Source organism: Artemia sp. Qi Xiang Cuo, chromosome 15 (genome assembly GCF_049724085.1).
Source record: "Artemia sp. Qi Xiang Cuo chromosome 15, ASM4972408v1, whole genome shotgun sequence".
Lineage (NCBI taxonomy): Eukaryota > Metazoa > Arthropoda > Branchiopoda > Anostraca > Artemiidae > Artemia > Artemia sp. Qi Xiang Cuo.
The window spans coordinates 44310072-44333902 of record NC_142808.1 but is presented as its reverse complement, the minus strand read 5'-3'; the positions used below and the strand labels follow the sequence as shown (position 1 = coordinate 44333902).

General features: G+C 35.0%; 1 protein-coding gene across 1 annotated transcript in view; it reads right to left on the bottom strand.

Moving 5' to 3' along the window:
* Pex2 (peroxisomal biogenesis factor 2) overlaps positions 1-23831 on the bottom strand; it is a 50809-nt gene that overhangs the window by 8545 nt on the left and 18433 nt on the right. The window contains exons 3-4 of the mRNA XM_089101538.1: positions 16162-16227; positions 9889-10281 (exon numbers count right to left, since the gene is read on the bottom strand). Of these exons, the coding sequence (XP_088957664.1) occupies positions 9889-10281; positions 16162-16227 (459 nt within the window). The remainder of the gene's footprint in view (positions 1-9888; positions 10282-16161; positions 16228-23831) is intronic.

Here is a 23831-nt window from a genome sequence, read left to right as displayed (position 1 = left end):
TATCAAATAATATAACATACGGTGATTGCTCGCATTCAGAACAGTTATTGCTATCTAATATTCTTTACTTTTCTTTTCTTTTCCAACAGTGAAACAATCAAGAAATATCAATTAGCACAATAAATGCAGTCAAAATTTTCTAAAAAGTAAGCACATTAAATTTAAACGATATTTCCGACACGATAGTTCCCAACTTAGCATTCAGCACTATTGGACCCTCGCATTAAGCATAATTTTTGGCATCTAATGTTCTTTTGCTTTCTAATATTGTTATATAAAGCCTCTATCTATAAGTCTAACATACGGTGATTCCGCATATTCAGAAGAATTATCTGTATGCAATATTCTTTGCCTTTCTTTTTTTTTAACAGCAAAAAGGCCGAGAAACACCAGCAAGTGGAAGAAACATACTCAGAAGTTACTAAAAAAAAAAGTAAAACATACTGTATTTAAATAAAATTTCATATACGATTATTCCTATCTTAATATTGAGCACACAGAGTTACCTTACACTCAGCAAAATAATTGCTATCACATATTAGTTTCTTTTTGCTTTATCTTGCTGCAAAAATTACAACTACTAATACTCACACTAACAACTCAACGCAGCAAAAATCCGCCTGAGTTCAACACAGCTACGCACGCTCCTCCTCCATCCCAATCTATTCCAACCCCCTCCTTCTTTACACCTTCCCAGGAAGTTCCCATTTCCCTTAAATCTTTCTTTATGACATCTTTCCACCCAAACCGCGGACGACCTGCTTTCCGTTAAGCCCTTAGCAGTTGGCCAAATAGGACAATCTTCGGTAATCTGTCATCCTTCATCCACAGAACCTGCCCAAGCCATCTCAACAATTTCTATCATTATATTCCTAGAAAGTGAGATAGAACCAGATTTTTTGTACAGCCTAAGGTTTGAAATACAGTCAGTCAGCCGGGTTCCCAGAATAATCGGTGGGCCATTTCTCTTGTTACTATATAATGTTGTAACATCCAGTAATTCCTCACATTCAGTACAATTGTTGCTATGTATTTTTCTTTGCCTTTCTTTGCTTTTCCAACAGCGAAACAGCCAAGAAACGTCAACAAGCGGAAAAAATAGTTAAAGTTACTAAATTATAGAACATGCTATATTGCAATAAAACCTCATGATGACTACTTCAGGTGATTCCATTTTTGATTCTATTTACACCCATATAAATAACCTAAAAGATAACTAATGATTGGGAAAGGAAGGGAGGTTGGGAACAGGGATTAGTTAAATCTAATAAGTAGAAGAAAGTTGGACATTCAAGTAATGAATATACAATAAAAGTAAAATATTTTTAATAATGCTGATGTATTTCTCTTTGAATCTCAGCCTCTTATTTTCCGTTTGGCCAATATTTTTGCTACCTCCAAGCATACTTCAACATTAAATCCATAATGTTCCGACCAAGACATAATAGAGTAGGTATGCGTAAAAAAAACTCGCGAGTATTGGGAAGACTTGCTCAAGAACTTCTCGGCGACAAAAAGCTAAAGCAGCCATAGGCGTATATACAGGGTTTCCAAAATATTTACAAATTTAAAATGTCCAAAAGCTGGTTTATGTGCCAAAGACCTCAAAATGAAGAAATTTTTTACCCCTAGACCCATTTCATACATGTTAATTCAGACCTGAATAGAAAAGTATATTCATATTCTAAAAGTACGAAATTTCAAGACTTCTCACTTGGTTGTTTAAAAATTAAGAAGTGATTAGGACAGTGTCATATTCTACTTACTTCAGTGTTGCCACTTTGAACCGTAAAAACAAATAAGCCAAATTAATTAGTCAAAAGTGATGAAATTTTTCGACCGTAAAAAATCGGACACTAACCATCTCTTGATGCTTATTTGATGAATAACTTGATGAAGTAATTCCATCTACCTTAGTAACTTCCAACTGCAATTATTTTTAATTTAGGATGTTTAGGTGTTAGTTACTATTGTGTTTGTTTAGATAGATAAGATTTATTCACAATTAACTAAGTACACGATGAATGCCTGGTGCCAATCCCCCAAAGGCTCCTAAGCGTGTAAAGGAAGGGTGTAATTTAATGGTGTTGGTCCCGTATCCATCGCCATAAGTGTATGGAACGGGCTGGAGGCTAAAGTCCTTGATTATTGTTGACAATGTATTTATTTTATTTCAGTTGAACTATTTGAAAGAAATGAAATTATATTGCGATGTGTTCTTTGATTCCCTTCAATTTCCCATATTCATACTCATCCCTCGACTAATCATGCTAAAGATCAAGGACCACCTTTAGATGATTTTTAAGCCTTCTCAAGTTATTTTGCGCTATATGCTTTTAGCTTTTTTGTGATTCTTTAAGCACGTTTCTTCATTTTTTTCTTTTTGTGTGAAAAATTGCAAAATTTTCATATGGAGGGACTTTTTTTTTAAATAAATTTCGTTTTTTTTCCTATTTCCGATGGTGCAGATGTTTGTGTAGATTTCGACTTAGGCTAACCAACTCCAACAGTCAGATTTCATTCTCCTGCCTTTTGTACTTCAGAAAAGGGCCTCCCCTGCTTTCTTTTGGATCGAGCTTATGCTAAAGAGTCTTGCTTCTGTCTATATACAATTCCTGTATTTACGATAAGTTGGTTAAAATCACCTGAAAATCTAGTTAGATTGACACTTTTAAAATCTGAATTGACAATTTTTTTTATTTATTTATAGCCGACACCGTTTTATAACCGCTACAGGGCTAACTTTATAAGTTTTATATAATATTATAAGAATAAACAATTGCACAACACACTGTTGAGTAACAAAAGCGGAAAAGGAAGTGAAAAACAAAGAAAAAGACACAAGATAAATATTAACCAACAGCAACAAATGAAACTACCCTGACGAATGCCCTGGAAGGATAGGCTGGATATAAGATGTTGGAGCTGTTCCAGTGCTTTGAGATGGCTTAGGGTTTACGCTCCGTCAAAATTTTCTTTCTCTGCCCCTATTCCCGACAGGGAAATCCTTACCTGCGTGACCTCATAGTGGCATCAGAATGGGCCTTTCACGAGTTTTCCTAATAAAATTGTTTCCTGGCAGTTGCTAACAGCAATACAGGGCGACCTTTGGAAGTTGCAACCCTCGGGGAAATTAAAGCCAAGTAAACGACACAACATTTGCACTAGATTCAGATTAATCGGATTAATGGGCGACCTTGGGAAGTTGCAACCCTCGGGGAAATTAAAGCCAAGTAAACGACACAGCATTTGCACTAGATTCGGATTAATGGATAGTTCTTCTGGGTTTGGCCTGCTTTGGTAAGGGTTTTTTTGGTCTGAAAAAACCTCTTTCTAACTAATTTGTATATTATGGGTTGCCTCTACGAAGGATCATAATATTTATAAGCCTGACTATAAATTGAGTCTGAGGTATTAGGTCTGACCAGTCTTGAGTTTAGACTTGAAATAGACTGTCCTGAATTTTAACTCTAGTTGTTAGAAGAGCATCGCAAAGTATGAAAACCATGTTGTGAATACGATGGCCCAGTATTGCACAAAACCTCCATTCAACTGGGGGTCCCAGGGACTTCTTCCTGTCTGGTTCTAAGCTGGCTTACGTGCTTCATATCTTAGAGAACATATCCTAGAGAGACTTAGAGAATAGAGATACTGTAGATAAAGTTCAAGAGAGGAATACTGTGGTTTTAGAAAGTTTAGAGGATATATCGACCAAATTTTTACTCTTGGTATATTAATTGAGAAGTGCTTGAGCCATCAAACACCTTTAGTTGTCAAATTTATATATTGTGAGCAAGCCTTTGATTCAGCTTTAACAAAAGGTCTTATCCTTGCATGGTATACCAGGCAAATGCATTAAAATGATTTGTGCTATATATGAGAATATCAATATTGCGGTTAAGGTAGGAAATCAGATTAGAAGCTTGTATCATGTTAAATCAGTATTTAAGTAGGGTTTCGTTCTATTCCCATTTATATAAATCATTTCGATTAACTTTGTCTTGAGAAGCAAAGGAAAGGCAATGGGAGAACAAGGAATCAAATGGGGAAATAAGACTCTCCTGAACTTAGATTATGCTGATGATTTAAGCATCCTAGATGAAAGTTTTAGCACTATGAATAAACTTTCAGAGACTGTGAGTTCAGGGTCCTAGAATAGGTTTGAAAATTAATGTTCAGAAGACTAAGTCGCTAGGGCTAGGAATAAGTGAAGAAGAAAATGTGATGTTGGGTAACGAGAAGATCGATCAACTGGACAGCTTCACTTAATAAGATAGTATTATTATTAAAGACAATAGGTGCAGTGAAGGTGTTCAAGTATGAACACCTTCACTGCATTACCTGGGGTGATGACAGTGGTAAGGTATGGTTCCGAAACACGGGCGCTTTGAAAAACGGAGGAACTTCTTCATTCCGATGATACCATTGTAACCGTGTGGTCCCATCAACAAAAGACAATGAAAACCACAGACAGACATTGACCGCATTCGGGAGTGGAGAAAAAAGTGGCTGATAGAAATTAATATCGAAAAATTCACCATGTACCTGTAAGACTGGGTGAAAAGCAACTGACTTCTTATACATTAGATTAAAAAAATATATATAAAAAAGCTAAGCTAACGCGAGACCTTGAAATCCTTATGGACTGCAGCCTAAGACTCATTTCTCTCTGTAAAGCACAAATGAAAAATGACTTTGAAAGTAACGGAGCTCCTGAGAAGAAACTGCAGGTTCAACAATTTACGAGTGTTTGCTACACTCTATAGCCAAAAGCCTGGCCTATTCCAAAGTATGGCCATAGTACCATGCACCCTTTACACAACAAGGATCTTGATGTTCCTGTGTAGTTCTCTATCGTCTTTTGTTGACGTTAATAAGTGATACTTTATCATTTGCAGCGTACAACGATCCTTGCATCCAGTACAACAAAAGATAACTAAATTCTCATAAAGCCTATGCAGTCTCCCATACCAAGAGCTTCTCTGAACCCCCACCTACCAAACCATTGTCCACAAATTCATACGTGGTGACATCGTTAGCACTTGCAAGGTATATTATTTACCAAACGATGTGCCCGCGAACAGGAAACAAACTTTGACCAAAATCACATACAAGGACATAATTTTGATATTGAAGGTGAGAGACTCCACAAAAAATGGGACGCTTGGACTATTCAAAATCATATGATGCATGTATGTAATCATTCATCAGCTGGGGCTGAGTCATATCTCCCATGATTTCAACTTTCAAAAGTCAAACAGCCGCAATATTCTGTCTTGAGATGTATGATATCAACAATTCTGAAGAGGTCTGAGCAAAAGAAAAGGTGAAGAGATATCTGATTGATTTTCATAATTAAGAAGCTTACTAGCCTTATTCAAGCAATGTATTATAATTATTATCAGACAAACAACCTTAATTTACATTTGGGCCAATTTTACGCTGAGACTTGGCAATTTTTTTTTTTTTAGTACCCTGACATAGTTCGACTTACAGGCAAAACACTATCAGCACAAATTCAATTATATATTGGAATATCTTGGAAAATTAAAGAGCATCGGGAAAATAAATTTTTGTCATAACTAAAAGACAAAGAACAGAATATAAAATATGAAATAGAACGGAAAAGAAATACAAAATATTCTAAAAACTAGTAAACATTTTAATGTAACCAATTATCGGAAGACCTCAGTTGCTCTTGCAAGTTCTGATATATTTCCATTTCAACTACGTAAGTCTCAGAATTAACGCGCTATTACTACCCCCGTTATTACTTACGTTATTACTAACGTTATACCCCCGTTAGAATTAACGCGCTATAATAACACGCGTTATTACTGCATCATGGTGACAGCAAAGCAGAAACTTGAAATACTTTAAATAGCCCAATCAGATACACACTTTTTCATTATTGTATAGTAAGCTCCGAAATGAGGCACCACATAAAAATGGAAAGGAGTATGAAAACTAACGACAGATTCGAATTCTGGTCGAAACTACCAAACGATAAGCAATTTCTATAAACAAGCTCACAAATTAGCTTTCCTGTTTCTTTGAGATTCCGACCAATAAGGAAATACAGATATTTTATACTTGCTGATGACCGTATCAAAAAATAGCCTGTCTGCTTATATGACTTTTACTATTAACAAACAAGATTTCCAACTTGGACACATGAAAGATATATATATTTTATTATATATACGTCCTAAAATGTAAAGCAATGAGTCAAAACTGCTCACAGTCTAGGTCAAACAGTATTGGTAACTAACAAGAGTGAGAAGTGGCACTAATGTTGACAAAAAAGTCAACATCATCTAGCGTTTGGCAACACTTAACATTTTTTCAGTTTAATAAAAACATAACTAATTTAATTTGTTTAGTTGGTAAAATTAGTGTAATAATAAGTGTCTGACCTCAGCCAATGGGCGTAGGCAGCATATTGTCTAGGGGGGGGGGCAGTCGATAGTCTGATGGAGGGGGAGATGAAGTTATGTCGGCAGGGGCGTACGGAGCTTCATGCCTAGGGGAGGGGACAGCGACTCCTGTGAGGAAGGGCAGGGGGGGAGCTGAAGTTATATTGGCAGTTCGCAAAACCTTACATTGCCAGAATGTTCTATCATACTTATGAAATCCTTATTAATAAGTAATCACCAAAAATTATAAATCATCAATATACTTCAGCATTAATCTTCTTGGATTACAGCTAAATCTTTCAAGACATTATGGATGATTGCTTCTTGTTTGAATTGAATAAATTTGTTTGAATAAATTTCTGTTTATTTCCAGTTTTTCAACTGTCTACCTTTTATCAACTGCTTTTCCAACCATCTGCTTTTTCAGCCATATCTAATGTAAATTTGAAGGTCTAGGAGGGGGCAGCTGCCCCCTGCCTCCCCCTCCCTACGCCCGTGCCTCAGCCCCTAACAGGAAAAAGATTGCGAATCTTCAAAAAATGTCAAGTTTTGCCAAACGCTGGATGGCACTGATAACTCTTTTTCCATCACCTGTCATTATTAATTCGTTTGACTATACACAAGGTATTCACTTTGGTTTGAAACTCCACGAGACAATCATGGTTGCAACACTTGCAGCAACCGTTTTTTGGAGCAATAATTGAGCTGGAGCGAAATACGCATACCAACGTTCATAATCATAAATTATATTCGAAGTTTCTCTTCAATTCCACTACGAATACTTTCAAGAAATACCTACAATATGTTCATTGTGTAACAATTTGTTTCTTTAAAGTGAAGCATGGTTGCAGCCATTGCAGCAACCTAATATAACCAAGTTCAGTCCATAGTTACCGAAAATTTGGAAACGTTTTTAGAAGAAAACTGTCAAGTGAGAAAAAACTCGCTTTGAAGCTCATTCAGGAATCGTCGATTATAGTTTAAAAACGTCGGTAAAGAGTGGGAGGCTTATATCATATCCTTATGTGCCTGACGACAGGAGCATCAGGTGGTAACAACGGTAAAATCCTTACTTTATCTTTCAGATTCACGTAAATATAATGGTAAACATGAACAACACGACCATACCATAACCATGTTTATATATATATACATAACATACTATAAACATATAAACATACCATAAATACATAAACATACTATAACTATGAACATACTATAACCATGTTTATAGGCACCATGAAGCAACTGCTTACTCGTTATATGAAACGAATACATATTTTACGTCAAATCCGACGAATTGATTTTTCCAGGACAGCAAGGTTGTATCCCGGATTTTAATTGGGGGGAGGGGGATACGAAACACACCAAAAAGATACTTATTTGCTTTTTTTACTTTTTCAAGAGTCGGAATCATGTTTCGAAGAAGGGGAGGGAGGCTTGGAACAGACAATCCTTCCACCTGGATACGATGCTGAAGGTCAACCATAAATTGAGTTAAAATTAGCCTTAATCTAAGTAAAAACAAAAGTGCAAACTAAATATTAAAATTTCAAACAAATCAGCTAATGAAATCATTTTTGTAATATAATTTGATCTAAAAAATTTTAAATAAATTCATTAATTAGAATATGATTTTCAGTAACTTTCTCCGTAGCATAGAACAAATGAAAAATAAAAGAAATGAATTCGCTAATAAAACAGATTAATTAAATTAAACATAATTAAAAATGAACATACCAACACAAATGTAAACAATTTTTAATGCCTGTATATAATGAAAACTTTTTAAATGTTGTCAATATTTTTCAGCGTTGCCAATTCAGTTCTAGCTGATGCACTGGCTAAGATATTTCAGCCCATTAAAGGGCTCTGACAAAATTTTATTCCTTCTTACAGCCAATCTGCTGGAAGAATAAAATATTTTAAATCAAGGAGTGAATGAATTTATTTATTCAAATCCTCGGGCTTTAGGATTTAATTTTGGAGCCTTAAAAATTAATTTTGTGGAATTACTCCACCTTATTTCTGTATTCTCAATATCAGCGGTGGCAACAAAAACCACACATCTGCGTAAAAGACAAGTTCAATACATTTGTCCAGAATGGACCTAGAAATGAATTAGCACCAAACCTGAGATAGTTTTCTAATTCATTAGAGGCTAATTATATTTAATAATCAGCTAATCATATTAGCTACATAATAATTATATTATATGATTATTATACAACCATTGTATATTAGCTATCAATTTAATTATAGAATCATTAAACTAATTGTATTATATTTAATTATATGCTAATTACTAATTATAGAAAGAAATTTATAGATGATTTTTATAAAATAATTATAGTAGATAGTTTTGGTATGCGTTAGAAATTACAATAAGTTGTGCTGCATGATGTGGGACTTACATAAAACCCCTATAAATAGGTTTATTTAGAATTCTCGATTAAATATTTAGTAAGAGGAGGAGTCAACGAAATTTCCCTGGAAAAGTGTATCAATAGTTGAAATGTTTTTAAGGGTCGTTTGAGACGCACTAATTTGCCTTAACACTCATTTTAAATGTATCCGTAATGTTTATTTTCGTTTTGATATTATTAAATGGTCATTCAACAGTAGTGCTTTTGCGACCCTTTTATAAATAAAAGATAACATTAATAGTTACCAGTGTAATTTATAATTACATTTTTATAATCATAAAGTCACTTACAGCTATATCACAATGTATTCTATATAAAGACCATAAGAATACTTGCTTGTCGAAGATGCCATAATACAAGGAGTCACTAGCCAAAACGTTTGGGGATGGGGGCAGTAGATTTTGGTAACTATAAGGTCATTTTTACCACCGGGTTTCATTTAATCAAAAAATTTTCATAAAGCCCATTTCTTTCATACTTTTACTTCTTGTCTCAGTTTGCCTTCAGAAGCACTCCCAGACAGGGTTGCTAACTGTTTACCTCCCAAAAGAGCGCAAATCAAGGCAAAAAAGGAGTGATTTTTGCTCAAAAAAGTGCAAGTCAAAAAACTTTGCATGCGCAGGGTGTCCACTGCTTGCGCATCACCTTTGGGTATAAAATATAGTACATTTCAAACGAAAACTGGGCAAGTTGGTAACCTGTGCCTTTGGTTAATACACTTCTGACGAAGTTGCCAACTACTGACGTTCAGAGGGAACGAAAACTAAAACCCAAAAAGAGTGATTTTCACTCTTCCACTGAGGTAAAAAAGAGTGCATTTCACTCGGAAAAGTGTGCCAGTTGGCAACCCTGCTTCGAGACCAAACGAAAGTTTTGGGGATAATATTGCCATCGAAAATAATTTATCCTCTCTTACCAATGGTTTATATGGCGGCTCGGTAAGACCCTTCATAAGCTGCAATATGTATATACCTTACAGCTTACTTACAGATTGATTTGCAAAGTCGTGTTTCGGTTTAGGCAAATATAAAAATATTAATACTAACTGCAAAAGAATTCCACAGCATTTCTCTGACCATATACTCATAGCTAACTTCTCTTACAGCCTCTTCGTCATCAGGATAATGTCTCCATTTCAAAATTCGCGCCAATAAACTTGGGTATTTACCTTCATAAAGAAAGACGACCAAATTCAACAATTTTGAAAAGTTAATAACCGCTTCTATTTTCCGCCAAGGGATTTTGGATACCACAGTGCTGTCCCTTGGCTCTTTTAAAAAATAATTGGCCAGCCTCCAAAAGATGTTCCTCCTTTCTATTACATACGGTACAAGGATATATACGGCTCCAACTATAATAGGTTCAATTCTAGTATTTCTTCCATAATGGATTCCAAGTAGACTTTGTCCAATTGTGCTGAAACGGTTCCATAATGTTCCCTAAGAAATAAAGACCATTAAAAAAGGATAATCAGTTCGGTAGTGCCCAAAGGGTAAGAACCCCCTACCTAAGATTCGGCTAAATGTGACAATTTTTGAAAAACTGCAGGCTCGCACTCCTCCCCTCCCTCGATTTACAGATTTCTGCAGGTGGATAATGATTAAGTGAAAGCTAATAATATTTTAGAATAATTACAATCTTTTATCTAATCAAACAAACCTATATGACTTTTTCTAAGGAGATGTGAGATGTTATTCCATAGTTATAGGCCTTAAAAATTATTTAGAGTCAGATTTATAACAAATTATATAAGGAAACTTTTCAAGAAACTCCAGACTATGATTGTCAGGTTAGATTGGATACAGGCCCGCAGTATACGTACAGTGGCTGTTACAGGGGAAACAGAGGGGATACTTGCCCCGGGTGCAGACATTTTAGGGGCGCATAATTCCAAATAAATAATCAAACAGTTAAAGGTTAATAATTGAGCAATTTTTGAAATTTTATTTTTATGGAAATAAAGTAAAGGACGCAGTTAATAAGTGAAAATATATAATAAATTATTAATTAATTGGTAAAATGAAAATAAATTAAAAAATAATTAAAGAATAATAAGAAAAAAGAGGAGATTACTTACTAATGGTTTTGTGGTAAAAAAAATACGCTTGAATACATTTGGTGTACAACTGTTACGTACTTCCGTGCACTAATCTTGTTATTCCATAAGCGTCGGAAAGGGGGGCCAAATATCATTAAGAATTCGACTGGTTTTCTTCTACGACATTCTCAGCCAGTTTATTCACTTCTTCCTTTTTCCCTTATTCATCCATATATACTTGTAGCAGCGTTTGACCGGGTACATTTCTTTCCATTGTCTGGCCTGTGCAAGTCTAGTCTGTCCAATTGCTGCTTGGGCTACAATACTGGGATTCGGTATGGAGAGAATATGAGCGATTGAGGATGCTGCCAAGTTATCAGAAAGAGAAACATCAGGAAGTAAAGCAGAATAGCTTTAAAAAGCTAATTGGTTCTTCTGTGTTATATCATATGCATATAAAGAAAAAGAAAGCTCGAATTTTAGATAATTGCTTCTCCTGTGTGATATTTTAAGCCAATAGAAGAACGAAAAGTTTCTAGTCGTAATATTTTATAGAATCGGTCCTTTGTTTCTCTCGGGTTTAACCCACCCAATATCTTTTGTTTCGTGCCTCATTATACTTTTTGCACCTGGCCTTTTCCTGATGCTGTGTATCATGTCATCAAGGAAGAGCTCAACAATCAGTTTACCGTGTGGTTGTTACTTTGAAGCTGATATTTGCCAGTTCCAGCTTTGGGCTGTTATAATGAACTATCAGAAGTCGAGAGGTAACAATATTCATAGATTCGTACGAAGCTCTAGACAGATCACATCTAGATTTTGGCGTGTGCCCTGCTGGTCCTTCATATCGGCAAAACGTGAGGGTCGTCGAAAATGTATATTGGCGAACAACTAAGTGCGTGAATAGCCTAGGATTGGCTTCATATGAAGACCGCCTCAAGCACCCTAAGCTGCCTATTCTCGTCTACAGATGCATGCGTAGTCACATGATGCTGACCTAACAATTTCAAGAAGAAAATTGTACAATCTTCTAGCAGCAGTCATAGCACCACCAGTCGTCATACTTAAAACAGCAACTGCAACCTAGTAAATAACGAACCACGACCCATAGTAACTAAAACTAAAAAAAGAAGCGTTTTACTAAAATTGGCTAGTGACAAAAAAAGCCATTTGTAACTATTGGTAACTATGTCAGGAATGGTAACTATTACACCGAAAAGTCTTAATAGTAAAATGTTAATTAAAAGCAAATTGATGAGAATTTCAAAAATAGACTGAAACCCCTAAGAAATTGTCGTCAGATCGAAACAAAAAGTAAATCATTAGAATCTTCATTACTCAAAACCACAGGAAATTTACAGTCCCCTGGCATGAACAACAATTAAAATAACTATTTGCATGGATAGCGTCCTCTATCCATGGATGTGCATGGATGGATGTGTCCTATTGATGTGCATGGTGTGCATGGATGTGCATGGATGGATGTGAACTATTTGCATGGATGTGTCCTCTTTTTTTCCCTTTTTTTCCAAAATGAGACAATCTAAGAAGCTGCCTAAATTAGGCTTTGAATTGAGAAACTGTCAAATGTACTTCTCAAGAAGAGTCACAAACCACCGAAATCACTTGCAAAACTCAACAGTCAGCGTTCTATTCATCCTTTCCTTCAAAAACCATCTTGACAAGGGATGGTGGAAGAGGTAGTGGAGGTTCGACTGGGAGTCACTAACTCATTAGCTTTAAGCTCCATAGGACCTTAAACCTCTTAAATGGATTAGATATATTGGTATACCAAAACATTGTCAAAAAAAATCAGTTTTTACAAAAGATCATAGAGCTTTTTAATTATAAAAATTATTTGAAAAACGTTTTCATATTGCAAAAAAATGCTAAAAAACGACCCCCATTGACGAAAAACCACTCTTATATCTCATGCAAATAAATATAAAATTTAGGCGGCCAAGAAATGAACCTCAAAATATAAACAAAAATGTACACAGTAAATACAAATTAAAAACTTATATTAATATAAGGTACAAAATTGTTTATCCCAAGAAAAGTCAAGATAATTTTTTTTAACGAAAATGTTTACAAAGGTTCATATTCATTCAAAGATTTTTTCGAAAGCAGCGGTCAAAATACCCCTCCCCCCACCCCAAATACTTTTCCAGCAGCGTCTCTCTTTATTAACAAATCTTACTAACAACTATTGGCAAAAATATATGAACTATTATAAAAAATACTTATATACAAGTTTATACAAGTATTTATACTTGTATAAAAATCAGTTTGTACTTGTATAAACAACTATTAGTTTGTCAGCCACAAACAATTTACAAAATGAAAAAAAAATCCGTGTGACCATGACGCCCAAAAATTCTTAGTATATTCATTCTCTGCCAATGGTTGTGTTACATGGTTATTGTCAGTGCCTATAGCTCTAAATCCACAAACCTTATATTGAGAGCATTTTAAGATCAAGAGGAAACTACTCAAGCTTAAAAGTCAGCAAAAAAAACCTTAAAATGAGTATTAATCAAGAAAGAAATCATAGTTTAAAACTCAGCGTAAATTAGTGCTGTTTTGAATAAATACGGTCACCTTTAACTTTAAGAACGCAGTCTCTCAATCCCAGCTGAGTTGCCAGGTTGGTTAGAAAATATCTATTCCGGAACAAATAAGAGCATCAGAGGTCTAACAGTAATAAAATCATGTTTAATTTTTCAACTGTACTACTACTAACAATTCCCTGCAGCACCAAGCAATCAGCCTCAGAAAGCTCCTCCTCATTCCAAATTTATTTTAAGCCTCCCTCTTTACATCCTCTCAAGAAGTTCGTATTTCCCTGAAATCCTTCTTTAGGACCTTCTCTCACCCCATTCGGGGACGATCTGCTCTTTGTTTGTTTTGTGTCTTTGCTTTTGGGTCCTGGATGCCTGCCCAAAAAGGATGATTTTTGGCAGTCTGCCATCGGCAGAACGTGTCCTAGCCATCTTAAATTTTCTCTATTTATAACCCCCTTAAGCTATGAATGAAGTAATATTTGAGGAATAGTTTAAAGGCATAAGTAGTGATATAGAAACTAATTTGGCAATGCAGAAATTAGTGCTCAAAGGGTGGTGGCATACCAATCTTAATATTGATACATTTTCCTATTTGTTCCCATCACAACTTAAATTTCTGCTTATTCATTTGTGTTCATTACATAGTATTTGTATTTTTCTTCGTTTCATTATCTGTTATTCTGTTTCTGTTATTCTATTCTATTATTCTATTACCCTTAAGCTATACCGATCTACCACTTCCACTAAGTTGATTGTAATTCTGGTGTGTTAATTCTGTCAATTCTAAAGTTAATTTTGAAGTGAAATGAATCATTTTTATACAATTCTGAAGAAGTTATTCCAGCTTTGCCTCTCACAGAGACTATCTGTCTGGGCTTTACTCTAATTAGCCACAGCTCTCAATGCTTGTGATCACTCCCACTAAGTTGATTTTAATTCAAAGTTAGCGAAGACTACATCCTACGTATCATCGTCATATTTGTCCAACATCTGCTCTATTTTTTTATTTGAAATCTTTGTCTCGCTTACATAGAAATATCTGACCAAACAACTCTTATAAATAAAAAACATCTAAGAAACGTCTTTTTAGACAAAGAAATGTGAAAAGGCAATAACATCAAAAGGTCATGTCAGACATTTCGGGTCAATGTCTTCAGTTCATTGTCAGCACGAGAAACTTGCAATGCAAAGAAAAATGGCTTTTTGCAGTCATTTTCACAATACTAGAAATTGTTAAAGCTAGTACCATATGGCAAGTATAGTTTTCTTATGAAAACTACAGTTTTCCATATAAGTTTCTTCTGTTTTTTTTCATTTTCCACCCTTTTCTAGAACTTCTTTGTTAAGTCTGTTTTTTCATTTTTCTTGTATGTGTTAACTATTTATTCCACTTTCTTTTCCTTTTTCATTATTTTTTAAAATTCACATATTTTATGTACTCTATTTATTTACATTATATATTAATATATTTATATATTTTATATATTACATTAGTATTTTATGTAGCCCATTTTATGTATATTTTTTAGTTTTACATATATTATATATTTGTGCCTGATAAAGGCTTACGGACGTGAATCTGAACTGGGATTTTTGTTAGGATATATACTTTCTTACTGTCTAAGGATATGTTCTCCAACAGAAAAATCGCAAAACAAATACAAATATAAATTCAGCAGTACTGACCCCCCAAAAGGGCCCAATCACCTGTAATAAAACACTTTAATAATTGTTAACTATATTTTTCCATTTGATTTTATTATATATCCATTTCATTACAATTCACATATTTTAATGTAAATGCATTTCTTATTTCATTTATTTAAGAACCGGATTTCCAGTTGGCATCCATAGTTTACCTGTTAGATCCATGGCTTTCGATAAGAAATAAAAATGACAAAATTAGGTAAAGGTTTTGCTGTTCAAAATAGTCTTATTTGAAACACTTATAAATCTCCCCCCCCCCCAAAAAAAAAAGAAAGAAAAAGAATCTGACTTAGGAAGATCGTTAATAATGCAAAAAATACAACGAAACTTCGCAAAGCTTCTACAAAAAAAAGCAATCATTAAGAATAAAAGCAAACCAAAGATTTCTTTTCATATAATAATTTTGAAACTCATTGGGTAAAATTTACCCTCCAGCGTGTGTTTCTGAATTTTGGCAGGTGTTTCGAAAAGAAAGCCGAATTGAAAATCTACTATAGATCGGATTTACGACTATACACCACAAACATTAACCTGGAACAGAGTATCAAAACATAACCTCAACGATCAATGATAATAAAAGATGTAAAAGCAATGTTGTCAACAACATAACAGGCTTTTCAAATACAACATTCTTTTTTAGACATCCTCACATTCCTCATAGTCCTCTGCTAATTATCTGTGCTTGGTTATCCCTACATATATTGCACCATACCTGGCTATAGATTGGTCTAATACCCTTCACCTAAAAAAATGGAAAAATAGTTGCCTTAAAAACACAGTTATTAGGTTTTTGTTTAAAAAAAAACTAAATTTTGTTTGTGGAACATTAGCGATTAAGGCTTTATGTAAGAAACCGGTCAAGGACATGATTTAACCGACAAAAAAATTCAAAGCTATTTAAAATAAACGAATTCAGAAAATTAATTCTAAGAAAATTTAAAGAAAATAAATAAGAAACTAACTAAAAGAAATTCTAAAAAGGTTAAAAAAAAGTAGTATAAACTGCTTACTTTCCAAACATAGAATCGAATCAGGCATTGAATTTCTGGCAAGTAGTTATGAAGCTGGTGATCAGGCTGAAAATGAAACAGTAAAATTTATAACAGTAAAATGAAACAGTAAAAATGTAAAATGTAAACAGTAAATGTAAAATGAAACAGTAAATATATATATATATATATATATATATATATATATATATATATATATATATATATATATATATATATATATATATATATATATATATATATATATCAATTTAAAACAGAGGATAACCAGAGAAATATTTCTATAGAAATACAAAATACAAAAAAGAAATGAAGAATATGTTTAAAGACAAGAGATACCAAAAACATGCTTCCAAAGATTGCCTTCGAGGAGGAGTCAAAGAATTTATCATATAGCCAAGGGGGCAAAGTAAAAAAAAGGGCACTTGTGTGCAAATATCTTTACTTTTTCCACGGTTTCTTTGAGATCAATTAAATAAAAAAAACAAGTTTTTTAAACTGAAAGTAAGGAGCGACATTAAAACTTAAAACGAACAGAAATTATTCCGTATATGAAAGGGGCTGTCCCCTCCTCAACGCCTCGCTCTTTACGCTAAAGTTTTTTATTGTTTTAAAAAATAAAGTTGTGAGACAGAGTCAAACTTTAGCGTAAAGAGCGTGGCGTTGAGGAGGGGACAGCCCCTTTCATATACGGAATAATTTCTGTTCGTTTTAAGTTTTAATGTCGCTCCTTACTTTCAGTTTAAAAAACTTGTTTTTTTTATTTAATTTCTGATCGTTTTTTAGTTAATGCAGCTTTTATTTGCATAAAAATTTTACTTTTCTTTTGCTAAATGGATGTCTTTACAAATTAACTTACGTAACTAACTTCTATATTCGTATATTTTTCTTCTGGCAAAAAATACAAAGTTGCAGATTTTTGCAGATATGAGCTTGAAACCTATGTAATAGGGTTGTCTGATACGCTGAATCTGACGGTGTGATTGTCATTAAAATTCTTTCACTTGTAGGGGATATTTCCCCCCTCTTTAAAAAATCGAGTAAATTTTCTCAGGCTCGTAGCCTTTGATGAGCAATACTAAAATTAATAAAATTTATATATTTATGATCAGCATTATAAACACATTCTTTTGATACATTTATTGACATAAAAATTTCGTTTTTAAAATTTTTGATTACTATTGAGCCGTATCGCTTGTTTTTTTATTGTTTTTTTTTATTACGTATATGTTATTACTTATATGAAGGGGTTCTCCCCTTAGTCAATACCACGCTCTTTACGTTAAAAGTAAAAAAAAATTTTGATTCACAAACCCCAGAATCACAAAGGCCGTTTAATTAGAATATATAGATCTTTTGAAAGCAATAAAAAAAAACTGTAGCGTAAAGAGCAAGGTATTGACTTGGGGGAGAACCCCCTCACATACTTTATAATTTCTGTTCGTTTTAAGTTCTAATAGTCCTTCTTACATTTCAGTTGAAAAAACTTGTTTTTTTTATTTAACTTCTGATCGTTTCTTAAATAATGCTTGGAAATCCGGCGCCCCCTTCATAGAAATGTCCCTTACCCCAAAGAAACATCCTCCACGGAAATTTTATCAAGAGTACTCCCCTACACGTGGCCCCCCCCCCTCCAGAAAAAATCCTTCCTGAAAATGGTTGTATACGTCCCAATAACCAATAAATAATGCTGGCAAGTCCGGCGCCCCCTTCATGGCAATTTCCCTTCCCCCATGAAAACTTCCTTCATGGAAAGATCCTTCCATATAGCCCCCGCCCCGCTCCGTCCCCCACCTACCCGACAAAAACTCCACAGAAAAACTCTGTAAACAAAACAAAAAAAAAAACAAAAATTTAAAAATGAGTAAAGTTAATAAATTTAAGCCCTCCCCCAGGGGACTTTGGGGGATCAAGTCATCCTAAAAGACATTTTTATCATATTTTTGACCATGTTGAACAAAATGGCTATCTCAAAATTTTGATCGTGTGACTTTGGGAAAAAAATAAGCGTGGGAGGGGGCCTAGTTGCCCTCCATTTTTTTGGTCACTTAAAAAAGGCACTATAACTTTTAATTTCCGTTCGAATGAGCCCTCCCACGATATTCCAGAACCACTGGGTCGATACGATCACCCCTGGAAAAAAAAAAAAACAAAAAAAAAAAACAAACAAACAAATAAACACGCAACCGTGATCTTTCTTATGGCAAAAAATGTAAAAGTCCAAATTTTTGTAGATAGGAGCTTGAAACCTCTACAGTAGGGCTATCTGATACGCTGAATATGATGGTGTAATTTTTATTAAGGTTCTATATAACTTTTAGGGGGTCTTTCCCCCTTTTTTCGAAAATCAGCCAAATTTTCTCAGGCGCTTAACTTTTGATGAGTAGCACTAAACTTGATGAAAGTTATATATTTGAAATCAGCATTGAAATCTGATTCCTTTGATATATCTATTGGTATCAAAAACCCGTTTTCTAGAGTTTCGGTTACCATTGAGCCGGGTCGCTCCTTACTTACAGTTCGTTACCACGAACTGTTTGATCTTATCCCTAACCTGAAAAATGTATAAAAAAAACGATTCAACGACATGGGCGCCCATAAGGGGGCGCGGCAAGGGAAGGGGCACCCGCCCTCTGGCTGAATGATGGTGTCATATATTTATATTAATTTTAAAAAAAAATTCCATAGAATAAGTTTTCAAAGAAAAGTAAAGAGCTCTATTAAGACAAAAATGGGCAGAGATAATGTCAAATAATCTTCCAAGCGTAAAACTACCACAAATCACTATCAACAATTAAATTAAAGTCAAAAGGAACATAAATTATAATAAATAGCAGAGTCAACTGAAAAAGACCAAAAATTAACAATAATAGGGCTGACAACCCCCATGCCTTCTCAAGACCAGAACATAACTTAGGCCTTACTGAAAAACACAATAAAAAAAAATGACCGTGGATTGTCAGTTTAATTTACCTATACTGATATTTATTCCTGAAAATAAAAAAGGGTAAAAAGAGTGAGTAAAATTTTTTTTTTAATTATTTAAGTAAAAAAACGTTAAAACTTTTAAACATATTTTTTTTTCAGTAAAGCTCAAAATAGGCTATGCGCTGTTTTTGAGATGCAATGGGGATTATGATCCTTACTAATGTTAGTTTTTCCTGGGTTCTAGCTTGACTCGGCTATTTATTCTAATTTCTGTTCATTTTCAATTTTATTTATTTATTGATAGTGATTTGTGGTAGTTTTACGCTTGGAAGATTACTTGACTTCATTTCTGTCCATTTTTGGCTTGGAATTCTTTACTTTTCTTTGAAAAGCTTGTTTTGTGGAAAAAGTTTTTTTATGTGAATTTCTGTTCGTTTTTTATTGACAGTCACTTTCATTAACAAAAAAATTTTTTTATATCTTTTCGGTTTTTTTTTCCAATAAGAATCCATAGTTTGGCTTGCTATTTGTATTTTGGGAGAAACTTTTTCAACAATTTTTAATCCTGACACAAATAGTATTTTCTAATTTTATTTTATACCTCCTCAAGTTGACCTGAAAAAAATTAAACTTAATATCAATCCCAAAAGATTTATCTATGCTCTTTGGCAACCTAGATACACTTAAAATCTATCTATTTATTTAAAATGTAAGAGCAGAAGTAGTAAAAGTAGTCGCCACAAACGCTTCAACTTAATACCTCCGGTCGTTCTTGATATATTGCTGAAGTGTCTTATTGGCAACCGCAAACACAATGCCTTTTGGTATAGTTTTAAAGTAGCATTTAGTTATGGGCCAATTGCATAGTTGTGGGGGTTTGACATGCCCAATATCCCTAAAGACATAGTTGCTGGACCGTTCTACAATGCTGAACAAAATAGTTGTCCCAAAATTTTGACTAGATGTGTTTGGGACATAAATCGGATTGAGAGACGGGGTGATTGCCCTTAAATCTCTTTTTACTCTTAGAAAGGACACTAGAACTTTTAATATTAAATCTAATTAGCTTCTTTATATGGTCCAATGATATTTGTAGCTACTATAGAGTGGTGATGCCTATGATATTGCTTATATGCCTTTTTGAAAACCTGCATGTATACAGTTTTTTCGTTTAATTGAAACGCCCACTAATAACTTCCTAGAAGTTTCACCTAAATACTCTAAACGTCATTACAATACTCTAAGCGTCGTTACAGAAACTGTAGTTGTAGTACTAAAAATGTACACATAGTGCGTTCTGGCTAGTTCAAAATCCCCCACAACTTACTCTTAAAGATCTAACTTAATAATATAAATTGTTCTTGAGATATTGCTTTGTCACCTTTTTGATAGTTCACATGCTCATAGTTTATTTTGATTTAGTCCAACGTCCACCTAAATATTTTTATATTTGATTACTGAAGAATTTGTTATATTCTCTTGGACTATTGGCTACAAAATGGCTGTCTCACAATTTCGATCGAATGTGTTTGGGGAAAAAAGGATATCAGGGAGAGGGGGGCTATTTTCCCTCCATCACGCTTTACTCTTAAAATGGAACTAGAAGTATACATTTCCAATCAAATGAGCCTCTTCTAAAGTTCACAAGACCACTTCTTTATAAAAACCTTACATACCCCGGGGCATAACTTAAAACCCTTATCCCCATACTTTGGGGGTTGTGTCAACCCCAGAGGCCGTGTTATGAGATCTTTGGACTATTTTTGAACAAATGGCTATCTTAAAATTTCTATCGGATGCATTGGGGGAAAATATGACGTGGAGGGGGTGGGGGGGATATAGCGGCCCTCCGATAAATTTGACTACTAAAAATGACTCTTCAACTTCTGATTTCCAATCCAATGAGCCCCCTCCGAAATTTGTACGACCACAGTTTCCATAAAAACCTTAAATGCCCTCGGGCATACCTTACAACCCTCTGGATTTCTGGACTTTTAAACTACGTCAAAAAATAACTATCTCGAAATTTTGACTGGAAGTGTTTGGGGAAATGATGAGCGTGAGGGGGTGATTGCCCTCCAATCACTTTTGACTATTAAAGAAGGCACTAGCCCTTTCAATTACCAACCGACTGAGCCCTTTTCGAAGTTTCTACGACAACAAAAGGCAATCTTAAAATTTCTATCAGGTGCGTTTCTGGTAGATACGACGTGTGTGGGGGGGGGGGGCTATTTGCCTTCTGATCACATTGACTCTTAAATAAAGCACTATAACTTCTGATTACCAATCCAATTAGCCCTCTTTGAAGTTTATATGACCACCATCATAGGCAGCGCGATACCGCTGCCTAAGTAAAGAACGATGTGGGCACAATGTATTATCTTTTCTTTTTTTTCTTTGTCCATACTTGGGCACTCCGTATCAAAGAAATTGTCGTAAAAACTTCGAAAAGGGCTCGTTCTATTTGAAATTGGAGTGACGAGTGCCCTTATGAATAGTCGAAAGTGATTGGAAGGCCTTCAGCCCCCCCCCTTGCCCATCCTTTCTCCAAACACATATCATCAAAATTTGGAGATAGCCATTTTGTTCAATGTAGTTGATTTCCAGATAGAAAATATGTTTTTGAGAAGGAAACTCCCCAAACAAACCTCGAGGCAAGGGTTTTAAGTTATGCCCTGGGGGCATATATGGCTTTTATAGAAGGCGTTGTCGTAGAAACTTCAAAACAGTCTCATTCGATCGGAAATTCAAAGGGCTAGTACCCTTTCTAATAGTCGACAGTGATTTGAGTGCACCTAGCCACCCCCCCCCCTCACGCCAGTCATTCTGCCAAACACATCCAATAAAAATTTTGAGATAGCCATTTTGTTCAGCGTAGTTGATTTCCAGATAGAAAATATGTTTTTGAGGAGGACACTCCCCCACAACCCTCAGGGCAAGGGTTTTAAGTTATGTCCTGTGGGCATATAAGGTTTTTATAGAAGGCGTTGTCACAGAAACTTCAAAAAAGGCTCATTCGATTGGAAATTCAAAGGGCTAGTGCCCTTTTAACAGTCGAAAGTGATTGGAGGACAACTAGCCCACCCAACGCCCATCATCCCCCCAAACATATCCAATCAAAATTTTGAGATAACCATTTTGTTCAACGTGGTTCATTTCTCGATAGAAAATAAGAGTTTTGAGGAGGACACTCCCCCACAACCCTCAGGGCAAGGGTTTTAAGTTATGCCCTGAGGGCATATACGAACTATGTTGCCACAATATATTATTCATTATTCTTTTCCTTAAGAGCAGGCACTTCCTATCGGAAAAGATGTCGTAGAAATTTCGAAAATGGCTCATTTACTTTGAAATTGGAGTGGCTTGTGCCCTTTTGAATAGTCGAAAGGAAACGTAAGATAACTTAAAACTATTCAAAGTCCGCTATTACCCGAAGTACATTCGAACAAAATTTTTGATATTTCCATTGTGTTCAGCGTGGTTTATTTCCTGATAGAAATTATGTTTTTTAGGAGGACATTCCCCCACAGCCTTCGGGGCAAGGGTTTTAAGTTATGCCTTGGGGCATAACGGTTTTTATACATATAAGGTTTTTATAGAAGGCGTTGTCGTAGAAACTTCAAAAAAGGCTCATTTGATTGGAAATTCAAAGGGCTAGTGCCCTTTTTAATAGTCGAAAGGGATTGGAGGGCAACTAGCCCCCCCCCCTTCCACTCCCATCATTCCCCCAAACACATACAATCAAAATTTTGAAATATCCATTTTGTTCAGCGTAGTTGATTTCCAATATTTTTTGAGGAGGACAATCCCCCACAGCCTTCAGGGCAAGGGTTTTAAGTTATGCCCTGGGGGCATATAAGGTTTTTATAGAAGGCGTTGTCGTAGAAACTTCAAAAAAGGCTCCTTTGATTGAAAATTCAAAGGGCTAGTGCCCTTTTTGATAGACGACAGTGATTGGAGGGAAACTAACCTCCCTCTCACACCCACCTTTTCCCCAAACACATTCAATCAAAATTTTGAGATAGCCATTTTATTAAACGTATTTTCAAGTTCTGTAAATTAGGTCTTTGAGGATGACAACCGCCTCACAGCCCTCAGGACAAGGGTTGTAAGTTATGCCCTGGGGGCATATAAAGTTTTTACAGAACGCGTCGTAGAAACTTCAAAAAGGGCTCATTCGATTACAAATTGAAATGGCTAGTACCATTTTTAATGGTCTAAAGTAATTGGAAGGCAACCAACACCCCTTCCACACCCACCATTTCCCCAAACACATCCAATCGAAATTTTTACATAGCCATTTTGTTCCACGCAGTTAAAGTTCAGGAAATTATACCTCTGAGTAGGACACTCCCCGCACAATCTTCGGGGCAATGGGTATTAATTATACCATTGGGGCATATAAGGTTTTACTGACATCTTTGTCGTAGAAACTTGAAAAAGGGCTCATTCGATTGGAAATTGAAAGTGCTAGTGCCCTTTTTCATAATCAAAAGTGATTTGAGGGCAACTAACCCCCCTCGCTCACCCACCTTTTCCCCAAACACATCCAGTAAATTTTTTTAGATAGCCATTTTGTTCAGTGTTGTGGATTTCCAGATAGAAATTATGTTTTTTAGGAGGAAACTGCCCCACAGCCCTCAGGGCAAGGGTTGTAAGTTATGCCCTGGGGGAATATAAGGTTTTTATACAACGCGTTGTCGTAGAAACTTCAAAAAGGGTTCATTCGATCGGAAATTGAA